We start from the raw sequence: 11510 nt of genomic DNA on the forward strand, positions 1-11510 counted from the left end.
TATTTCTTCAAGATACATATCTGACCTTTTCATACACACACACACACACACACACACACACACACACACATCCTCCTCAAGGGCTCTCAATTTTATATGGATAAACATGGCTTTCAAGGTTTTCCTTGATCCCAGAAGAACATTCCAGGAAGGTTCACTGTTTCCCCAGAAATGCCCACACATTACCCTTGCACGATCTGTGTGTCTTCTTGTCTAGAAGGCATTTCTTCCCAGATTTGCCTTTAATCCCGCAGAGCTCTGTTCAAATATTATCTCCTCCACAGCAAATTCCTGGGGCCCCTAGACCTGAATGAGCCCCTACCAACCCTGTTCTCTTGTTGAACTTTGCTTATTAATTTATTGTTGTCCTTATGAGACAATTTCATTTGTATTGCTTTATCTGTGAGCCTCAGTTTAGAAGGGATGGAAACTTATCTATCCCAAAGACCCCCACAGCATTTAGAACAGGGTCTTGTTCACAGTTCAATAGCTATTCAATAGCTATCCAACTTACTTATTTTTCAATTAAATTATTCTCTGATTACTTTGTTTGTGTGTATGTAGTTTGCTCCAATGAGATTTTGAATTATTTGTGTGCAAGGACTCTGCTTTGCGCATCTTTGTATTTCCCTAATAGCACTAGGTAATTGTAGGTGCTCGATTAATACTTGTTGAAATGAATTAATGACATTTGATCATTTTTCTAAGTGTGCTCATTTCTTATAAGGTTTATAATTTACCAAACGAAACACTCTTATGTGCACATAATGCCAAAGGCTTTGCTTATCAATTGAACTATTTGAGCATGACATTAAAAGTAAATGAAGTCACGATGCAGAATTCACTTCCCTGTTCTTTTCAAAATTGAAAACTAACCAGTTTCAGACTTTAATAATATAGCAAATATAATCAACCAAGAGATTTAAGGAAATTCCTTTCTGCTATTTTTGAAATTGAAATTAATATTACAGTGCTACATAGTTAACCAAGTATGTAACCATATGATAAATATACTATAATGGGTTCTAAAGTTAGTGGGCCATCGTTTTTGTAGGGCCTGACGATGCACAACAGAAAATAGAACCTCATCACACAGCAGTGCTCGGGGAAGGTGACAGTGTTCAGGTAGAGAACAAGGTAAGTGTTTTATTTTCCTAACTTATACTTTCTACTATCCTGTGGATATAAGCAACACATGTGCCTTTAAATGCTCATTTTTTTTTAAATAACAATTTTTTCATAGAAATCTTCCAAAGGCTTTGATGGCTCAAGCTATGCTTATATGCAGCAATAATTATAGAATTGCACATAATAGAATGATGCCCCTGGAGCCAGGAGCACTACTAGCCAATAAATTGATGGTTTCAGCTGACTCTTTTCTATCCTGGCTGCCCTTGCCCTTCAGACTCCCCTCATTGCTTTTTACTGGTGTTCCGTTTCAGCTTCCAAATCCTTATTATCTGCAATGTGCTCTCTGCTATATTAGAGGAAGAACCAAGGTTGCCAGGTTAAACCAGATAATGTTCTAAAGAATGACTCTGATAACAGTAGGTTTTGGCCTATATGTAGCTTTTGTGCCTCTTTCGTATATTGGGTTGAAATATATAAAATTGTCACTTTTATAGGTCAAACATGGCAGTTTCATATGGCTCAGTCTAATATTGGAGGGCATAGACCCTGAGATATGCATTTTTTCCGGTGCTCACGATATTTTTCTTTTGTTTACTTCATAGTCCATGGTGGTGCTGCAGATGATTAAAGTAGCAGTAGGTGAGCTGCCAGAAAAGCAGGCTAAGATCTAATAATTCCTTAAGTCCACTGCATTCTATGAGACCAGGGTCAAAGGGACAGAAGTCAGGCAGACTGCCTCTCCGCCAGTCACCTGCCTGCTGAAATAGTTCTCACCCTTACTTTTCAAAATTCATCTTTTCAGGAGCTTTCGCACAATTGTCTCCTCCATCCTCTTTATTAGAATGACACGAAGCAGTCAGTTGGGCTTAACAGACTCACAAGATGGTGAACGAATTACCCAAGGGAATAAAATAGACATGAGAAAAAATTTAGAAACCTGGGGAAAAAAACTTCCTAAAATATCAGAAAAACTCCTAAAATATCAGAAACTTCACTATAAAAGCAGGGATTTGTCACAAAAGGACTATGAAATGCATCACATGCTCCTCTCAGTTCAAAATGGAGATTATTTTCAAATGGTTCTGAGTATGCCTGCAGGTCTACATTTATAATTCTAGAGAGCTGATCCATTTTCACTTACGCTGAAAACAAAATAGAACAATTATACAAAGAAAGAAAATGAAGAGTCAACAAATACGTGTTGCCTCCAGATTCGAATTTCTAGGGGTAAACAATAGGGACTATAGATAATTCTTGGAGATGAGGAATCAATGTAGACAAAACTTTAAAACAAACCAATAGAAATAGAAATTAATGAAAGAGGATGATAAGCTTGTGGTATAATTTCTTCCCCAAGGAAGAGAGAACAGTGGCACTGAGTAGTTGTGACAGACTAGATGACCCACAAACCCTGAAACTCTCTGGTCCTTTACAGAAAAAGTTTGTCTATCCCTGGTTTAGTACATTGTAGGGGACCAGTAATGGTAGCCGGAAAGTTTACTGATCCAAATACCTAATTGAACAGATGATCATACCACATACATGTTACCTAATAAGGATTCATACTTTGGGTCCAAAGCCTTAGGGCAGATAACAGTATCTACAGCTAGAAAAGGCCCTAAGGGACCCTGACTCACTTGGACTCCAAGGCAGGGTTATCCTCATTTCGAGCTAGTGTTAGCCTGAGGATTCAATACAGAAGAGAGATGTGACTTACTAAGGCTGCTCCCAATCCCATTTGCATGAAGTTGTAGTCAAGAATAAGGAGCTGATTTATTCCCTTGCTTCCTACTGGAATCTGTTCTTCCTGCACTTTTACTGCTCCCCATTTTTGTGTCCTCCACCATCACACCCATCATCCTAGTCGACAAGCAGTATGGGCAGTTTCTTCTAGAGTGGCCAGTCTCCAGGGCAAGATAGGAGGGCAAAGAAGGGATGAGAGATGACACCTTGTCTCTGCTCCAGGTTTCCCTGCTTCATCTTAGCATTTATTTGACCCATCTCAGGCCAGCACATGCCACCCTGCAGGGCCCGCTGACTTCCTCACCTAGTGTGAGGTTTGTTTCTTCCCTAACTTCTCAATATATGATTTCTTGATTTTCTTAAAAGTGAAAACCATACTATATATACCATTTTATGTCATTTAAAAAACTTACGATACATTCTGAAAATTTTATTATGCACTTAAATATTTGTTGAGAAAATGAATCTTAATGGCCATAAGACATTTCATCTTATAAACATAGTGTAATTATTTAACCAACCCCTCACTTTTAGAGAACTATTTCCAATTTTTGCTGTAACAAATAGAGCTACAATGAAGAAACTGGGAAACCAATTATTCCTTTACACTATATTCCTAAAATTAGTATTAGTGAACCAGAGGACATCAGCAACATCAGGAGTTTTGAGTCATATTGTCACATTGCTCTCTGGAGGGATTACTGCACCAGTTTAAATATCCCAAGCAATATATGAAAGTGTATCTTTCCCTGCATCCATACTAGCACTGGGTATTATGATAAATGTTTTTTTCCAGTTTCAGGAAACAAAAATCTAATTCTTAATTCTAAACAAAAACTTTCAGAGACTTTAAAGTAATAGGACCTTTTTGGAGAGAAATTTGCCTGAGCAAATGTTCTCCGAATTCTCTTTTATAAGATGCAATTTTGTGCAACATTTCTGGGGCATATTTTACATCAATAGTAATAAATGTCAAAAGTAATAAAATCTTGGCCAGGTGTGGTGACTCACGCCTATAACCCAGCACTTTGGGAGGCCAAGGCGGGAGGATCACTTGAAGCCAGAAGTTCAAAACCAGCCTGGGCAACACAGCAAGACCCCGTCTTTACAAATAAAAATAAATAAATAAAAAATTAGCTGGGTGTGGTGGCGCATGCCTGTACTGGCAAGCTGAGGCAGGAGGATTGCTTCAACCCAGGAATTAGAAGTTGCAGTTTACCAAGATCGTGCCATTGCACTACAGCCTGGGCAACAAAGCAAGACTTTGTCTCTAAAAAAAAAGTAATAAAATCTTATTTTGGGATTTGCAGGAGTAATCTTCCCTTTAAAAAATTATATTGTTAGTGAGAAATCATAGACCCTTTAGTAAACCAATTCAATTGCATAGTTTGATAGTTTGTCATAAAGATGTTTCCAGTTAAAGAAAATCTTAAATTCCCCTTCTTTAATTTGAGAATGTTAATATTTTGGTGGCCTGGACTTATTCTTGAGTTCTAATTGCTACTAAACAGCTTAAGGAATAAATGTTTCCATATTGAGTTGCACAGAAAATATTTTTGGAATTTATATTCAGAATTAGGAACATCATCCATTTGGCTAGCACTTCAAATTGTTCCTAATTTGACATTCAGAAGTAAACCTGTTTATTGTTTGATGCTTTCTTTGGTAACTTTAGGATCCCAAGAGGAGCCATTTTGTCTTAATTGCTGGGGAGCCATTAAGAGAACCAGTTGTCCAACATGGTAAGCCCAAAATAATGATGATTCTCTTTGTTGATTTTTTTTGGAAGTAGTGTATATGTTAGTATTATTGGGAAAAATAGCTGGTTTTTGTCCTGTCTCTCCATCTACAAATCTGAAGATTTTGTTTAATTTCTTCATTATGAGAGGAAAATATATATGGGGTGTTTATTCCTCTCTCTTTTTAAAAAAAGCAACATTTCTTAAGTACCTGTAGTGTGTAGGACATTGAGCTTGGAACTGTGGGAAGAACAGAAATGCTGTTTTTGTATCATATTATAGGAAATTTCAACTTGAAAAAAGATTTTTTGCATTTTATTGGGGACTGGAATATCATTTATATCTTTACAAAAATAACAGTGATTTCAATACTGTCCTTGTAATCTGTTGTATTTTTAGTGAAAAATATGAAGCTCTTAGGAATAATATTTCTTTGAAAGTTGCTAAAATAGTTAAGTCATTTTTTGTTTACTTAAAAAAGTGAATAAAGGTAGCTGTTGCATAGTAGAAATAGTACTGTACTTGGAGAAAGAAAATCCTGGCATATGCCCATAACAATCACTTCAACTCTTTGAGTCTTGGCGGGGTGAGGGGGTGGGGGTTAAAAAAAAAACTCTTTGAGTCTTGACTTCTTCATATGATTGTTGTTTGATTAAATTAGGAACATCTAAAAGCACCTAGAACCAAACTTATTTAGATAAATGCCTACAAAACATATGTCCACTTCACTAATTATTAAATTCAATAAGCATTAAAATTCTATTACATTACTTTGCCTGGTATGAATTCTCAGGTATACACAATGATTTCAGATAAACCCCAGGGGATCATAAATTTAAAGAACACTGATCGTTTTAAAAATATTATTCTTTTTTGTTCTATTAATAACTTAAGGGGGAACATGAAATTATACCTCAGGTAGCCTGATGCATTTGACATCCATTTTGCATGCTTCCCACTTCCACTTCAGAGGTTCGTGGTTCTTGTTTCCTTTTATCTTGACCTAGTAGCACAGAAATACAGGTAGTTTGTTCTTCTGGAAGCATCCTGCAAACTGAATAGGGTCATAATCTTTATTTCTAGTGACTAGAATTTAGGTGGAAAAAGAATGTGTGGGATGGGAGTCTTTTAAGTTAGGCAATCTCCTCTGCACCAATAATAGAAAACAAGAGTCCACTGTAAGTTAGTGCAGCCTCTGTGGAAAAGAATTTGGAGATACCTCAGAGAGCTAAAAATAGAAATACCATTCGATCCAGCAATAGCACTATTAGGCATCTACCCAAAAGAGCACAAAACATTCTACGATAAGGACATCTGCACCCGAATGTTTATGGCAGCACAATTCACTATTGCAAGAATGTGGAAACAACCCAAGTGCCCGTCAATCCATGAGTGGATTATCAAAATTTGGTATATGTTCACAATGGAATATTACTCAATCATAAGAAATGACAGTGATCTAGCACCTCTTACACTTTCCTGGATTAAACTTAAGCCCATTATCCAAAGTGGAGCACCACAAGAGCAGCAGAACGGGACCCATTTGTACTCACCATCAAATTGGTATTAACTAATCAACACATAAATGCACATATCAGAACAACATCTAGTGGATGCTAGGGAAGGGGGAGGGCGGTGGGAGGAGGGGGGAAGAGGGAGGAGGGGAGGGGTATTTGTATACACAAGGAGGGCAATGCGCACTACCCGAAGGATGGACATATTTGAAACACGGACTTCGGGGGGAACCAAGGGCAACACACGCAACCTAAACATATGTACACCCATAATATGCTGAAATAAAAAAAAAAAAAAAAAAAGTCCACCTGAATTAGGTGACAGACCAAAAGGGTGGGACTGCTCAAAGCCGCCCAACACTTGTATCATGTCGGTCCTCTCCCAGTTGCTTGGAACACATGGACACTAGGTGTGCCTGCACATACAAACTCAGATTCATCACACAAAATAGGTATGTCCCTTGAAATCTCAGTTACTGAGAAGCAAAGCATTTTGTTTTGGTTTTTTGACTTTTAAAAACCCAGACATTTAAATTTTTCTTTTACTTGTGCATGTTTAGAGACAGCCACATCCATCTCTCCGCTGTTTGGGAACCAGTACTCATCTCATGAATTAGCTAAGACCCTTGCTCCTTTTGTCATTGTGTGTCCTTACTTACGTGTCTGCAGATTAAGCACAGGATGTTACAGAATGTTGGAATAGAAAATGACCTTAACTGTGATGTAGTCATCTCCCTTTTATAAATGAAGAAAATGAAATCCAGATATTTTATTTATTTACTTAACAGATACTTGTGTAGAATTTACTATTTCCTAGACACTGGTCAAAGTGCTTTCCTAATATTAATTCATTCAGTCTTCAGCCCTATGAGATTGGTACTCTCATGCCCATTTTTCAGATGAGGAAGCAGAAGTACAGAGGTTCATTGGCTTGCCCAAGGCCACATAGCTGGAGTCACACTCAGGCTGTCTGGTTTCTCACCACCCCACCCTTCCACCTCGCACCATGCCAGGTGCCCCTCACTATACCCTGTGGCTTCTCTTGATGGGAAGAGATTATTAGTAGTAGAGCTGGGATTTGGACCCTAGTCTCTTGCCCCTGTATCTTGTGCTCTCTCTACTGTACCAAGGTTCTACATAACAAGAGATTAGACTCACACCATTTTATGCAGGAGAGGGAGTTCAAAGGTTTAATTAGAAAAGAGATGAACACTGTAGTTTGAAAGAGGATTTATGGGATTATTCATAACTATCAAACAATTCTCTTGTTCATAACCCTTGTAGTTGATCAATTAAAAAACATCTGCTTTCTAGATTCAATTTTCTTCCTCTCTTTGAGGATTTGAGATGAGCTTCATCAGTTCAGCTCTGGAGGGCTCCAAGCTCCCAATGGTTCCCCATAAACCAGAGCCTCGTTTCTCAAAGTGTGGTCCATGGACCAGCAGTATCAGCATCACTTGGGAGATCGTTGGAAATGCAGAATCCCAGACCTCCTGAATCAGAATCTGCATTTTAATAAGATTGTCAGGTGATTCATGTGCACAATAGAAACTGGGAAACATGGCAGACTACCCCAGAAAAGTGTCAAAATGGAAGCCCAGAAGTGTACCATTCTTGCTGAAAAATAGTTGGGGCATGGGCGCAATGCTCCACAAGTCCAAACTATAGCAAAATTATGATGTGCAGGAATTTGTCCTTAGCCCAGCACCTGCTCTCATTTTCCAAATTCCATTTCCCTTTCCCATGCATGTCCTTTAAAAAGTTGGCTTCTCCAGGGTACCCTCCTGGATTTATTATTTATTATACATATGAGGGTTCAACTGTTCTTTCCTACCTAATATAGTCCAAATTCCCATCTCCAGATGAAATGTCTCATGAGACCCAGATCCATAAGTTCTGACAATGTACCAAAAACCTCTACTGGGAAGCTATTTTATTGTCTCCAGTATCTCCAGGCCAAGATATCCACAACTGAACTCCTTGTTCTGCTCACAGCTTCCCGTGTCCGGTATCTCAGTTACCCCTGACAATTCCACGACCAACTCAGCCTCTCAGGCCAGACATCTTCTCTACCCTGATGCCAAAGCCTTCTTTAAAAACTATAAATCAGATCACGTTACTCTCTACTTAACCCTTCAGTGATTGCTGGTCACCTGCAGAATTAAATCCAAACTTCTTCCTATAGATGGTATCCAAAGCTCGGAAGGGTCTGGCTTCTTCCTATTATACATATCAGATCCCCATTCTTTTCCCCCCACTGCAACCCCTCCCTGCAGCACTGTGCCCCATCCTCAATTCCTTCAGCATGCTGATCCTGAAAACACCTTTCCTCCATGTATGACTGCTTGAACATCACCCCCACGAATCCTTTCCTGGATCCCTCCTCCTCCCCTTTCTGTGCTGATTCTTTAGATTTTACATACTGTTTTCCTTTTATATATCACACTATTTTGTAATGATTCGTTTTCATATCTGTCTGTGTGACAGATTTGAGCTCCTTTGGGGAGGATTCTATAATTCATTTGTCTTTCATCTTTATGTCTCTAGCTCCTAGCATAATGTCTGTCACTTAATAGACACTCAATAAATAATACATAAGCAATTGAATGAATGAATTTAGATTCTTTCTGTCAGACTTTCCCTTCCTACTAGCATTCTGTTCCCCCCAACCTCTCCCGGGGACCTCAACATCATCAAGGCATGTTATCCTGTGTCTTCCTTTTCAAGTTTTAAATTAGAGAGATTACCAGATCTGTGTTGACATGCTAACAATGGTTAAGTTTGAATGTGTTATTCCCTCTAAGTAATATGGTTATATGTTAATCAGTGTCTCTCAGAGAAAGCCTGTTAGAAGGGGGAGTCCCATAAAGGGAATGGAAGAAACCTCTGCAGATTGGTAGAAGAAACGTACTGAATGAGCAAATCTGTCAACTGCTTTCAAGACACTGCCAATGCCATATAAGAGCTGGCCTCGTTTATCCAACAGATCATGGGAGTGAGACCGTCCAGTGCCCCTTTGCTCCTACAATGGGTGGAGAAAAAGGAAGAGACAGACACATTGTCTTCTGGTAGATTAGGGAAGGACTTCTTGTACACTTTTAGCAAAACCTCAGTTCAGACGCAGGAAGTAGACAAAGAGGTCAGCAAACCATGGCTCGTGGACCAAATCTGCTCACTGCATGTTTTTGTAAATAAAGTTTTATTGGAACACAGCCATGCCTGTCCACTTTTATATTGTCAATGGCTGCTTTTGTGCTTCAGTGAAAGAATTAAGTAGTTGAGACAGATACTATTTGATCCACAAAATCTAAAATACATACTAAACTAGCCTTTTACAGAAAAAGTTTGCCAACCCATATAGAACTCAAAAAATGATGCTTTCTTGACTTCAAATTTTTGTAATCTCCTGTTTATTGTCAATGAGGTGCTGCTAATTTTCAAAAGTGACTCAGGGGCCTTGTATACATACACAGCCTCATATTGCCTAGAAATCAAAACTATGACGAGATTTGCCAATTCTTTTTATCACATAGGTTCAATTCTTGACATCAGCTAAGGTCAAAAATAACTACAAAAATGGTTGTAATAGAACCAATTTTAAGACTGTTTTGAATGAAGAGATTGCCATTGCTGATGAAAAACCTGCAATGGACGGGTGAGATGCAGTCGCATCTGTTTATCTGAAGTTTGGTTGTTGTAATTTATAATCATACACAGTCCTACTCAAGAAATTTGTATTACAGTCCTTGGGGATTGAACACTGTGAAAATCGACTTTTACTGTTCAGATATGCCTGGATTTTGTTTCAAATTAAGAACTACAAAAATACATACCATTTTGAGTGGTAGAGGAAAATTTTGTCACCCAGAACTTTCTGAATGTCTTTTTCTGCCCTAGGTCCATTTGTGATGAACACCAATGAAGAGATTTCTCAGGCCATTCTTGATTTCAGAAATGCAAAAAATGGGTTTGAAAGGGCCAAAACCTGGAAATCAAAGATTGGAAACTAGTGAAGAGCACAAGAGCAGGTCTCCACGCTTCCTAGAATTTTGCCATTTGTGGCATCCAACCATTCAAGGCATTCAGTTTCTAAAGCTGACTTAGCCCGGTGCTTCTAAAGAATTCCACACTAAAGTGATAATATGGTTTTTGTAACAATGCACGTAAGGTATTTCTTGGCACATGCAAATAAACCGAATCATTGCTTCTGTAAAAATCAATGTTCTTCATTTTGACCTAAGTTGCTAAGCTTCTGTTAAAAAAATCATTTTGTGTATGTTTGCCTTTTTGCATGTACGTGTGGATGTTTCTGTTAATTTTGTGCATGTGTGGGTTTTTTTTTAAAGCATATTGATTGCTTTCTGTTGTGTCACTGGCAGCAGATGCGTGAATGTCTGAGGTCCTTTCCTAAGCAATCCTATTGAGATGCAATGGTCAAGGCTATGTGCTGGGGTTTCATGTTACAGGTTATCTGCTTTAAAATAACAGCAGTCCTGAGCATTTGAGTCAGTTTTTAAAACTGCCCTGCTATTGGTAAGGACACAACAGGATTACAGCCAAGACTTCCCTGCATTTTCTGCCAAAATCTGTGTCAGATTTAAGACACATGCTTCTGCAAGCTTCCATGAAGGTTGTGAAAAAAGTTTTAATCCAGAGTTGGGTTCCAGCTTTCTGTAGCTGCAAGTATTGTGGCCACGCCACCTCCTTACAAAGCAACTACAACCTGGGGCGTAGGGTGGAGAGAATTTTTTTTTTTAATTTGCTGGACATGAAATTAATTTAGAGTGCTTTCCAATTTCAGGTGGAAGACATGTCCACCTCCTGATTATTTTTGGAGCATGAGAACATTTTAAATTTTTTTCATCTCTCTCTCCCCACCAAGATTGTGCAAAAAACCTACCTTGGCTAACTGAAGTCATTTCATTGGATTTTGATCACAACTGATTATTTGTTTTTCCATGTGAAGTTTTGGGGTTTCAAACTTTCCTTCTGGAGAATGCCTTTTGAAACCATTTTCTCTAGCTGCCTGATGTCAACTGCTTAGTAATCAGTGGATATTAAAATATTCAAAATGTACAGAGAGTGGGCAGTGGTGAATATTTTCGTGATGTTTTATGTGCAGCTGGTGCAGGGCTCCAGTAATGAACATGGACCAGCGAAGGTAGGTGAGCTCAATTATTAATGTGATGAAGATTCTTTTATTGGTTTATACAGAGGACTTTCTTTGCCTTCATTGTTTTTTAATCAATATAAAAATGCAGAACACTCCTAATAGTGGACAGGATATATCCTGCACTTGTTAATGACTATTCTGTTTCTTAGTCTTACTAAGCTTCTGGCCATGAGTATCTGAAAGTGCTGTGATTTTTTTGTTGTTGTTTTT

General features: G+C 38.4%; 2 protein-coding genes across 2 annotated transcripts in view; both read left to right on the plus strand.

The window, feature by feature from the left end:
* Window positions 1–10137, plus strand: part of PIR (pirin (iron-binding nuclear protein)) — an 88785-nt gene extending 78648 nt beyond the window's left edge. The window contains exons 7-9 of the mRNA XM_012638705.1: window positions 1055–1137; window positions 4550–4616; window positions 10025–10137. Of these exons, the coding sequence (XP_012494159.1) occupies window positions 1055–1137; window positions 4550–4616; window positions 10025–10137 (263 nt within the window). The remainder of the gene's footprint in view (window positions 1–1054; window positions 1138–4549; window positions 4617–10024) is intronic.
* A 1061-nt stretch (window positions 10138–11198) lies between these two features.
* The window catches only part of FIGF (c-fos induced growth factor (vascular endothelial growth factor D)), a 39437-nt gene continuing 39125 nt past the window's right edge, over window positions 11199–11510 (plus strand). Inside the window, exon 1 of the mRNA XM_012638699.1 lies at window positions 11199–11288. Within this exon, the coding sequence (XP_012494153.1) occupies window positions 11199–11288 (90 nt within the window). The remainder of the gene's footprint in view (window positions 11289–11510) is intronic.

The sequence above is a fragment of the Propithecus coquereli genome, unplaced genomic scaffold (genome assembly GCF_000956105.1).
Source record: "Propithecus coquereli isolate 6110/MARCELLA unplaced genomic scaffold, Pcoq_1.0 Scaffold132, whole genome shotgun sequence".
Taxonomy (NCBI): domain Eukaryota; kingdom Metazoa; phylum Chordata; class Mammalia; order Primates; family Indriidae; genus Propithecus; species Propithecus coquereli.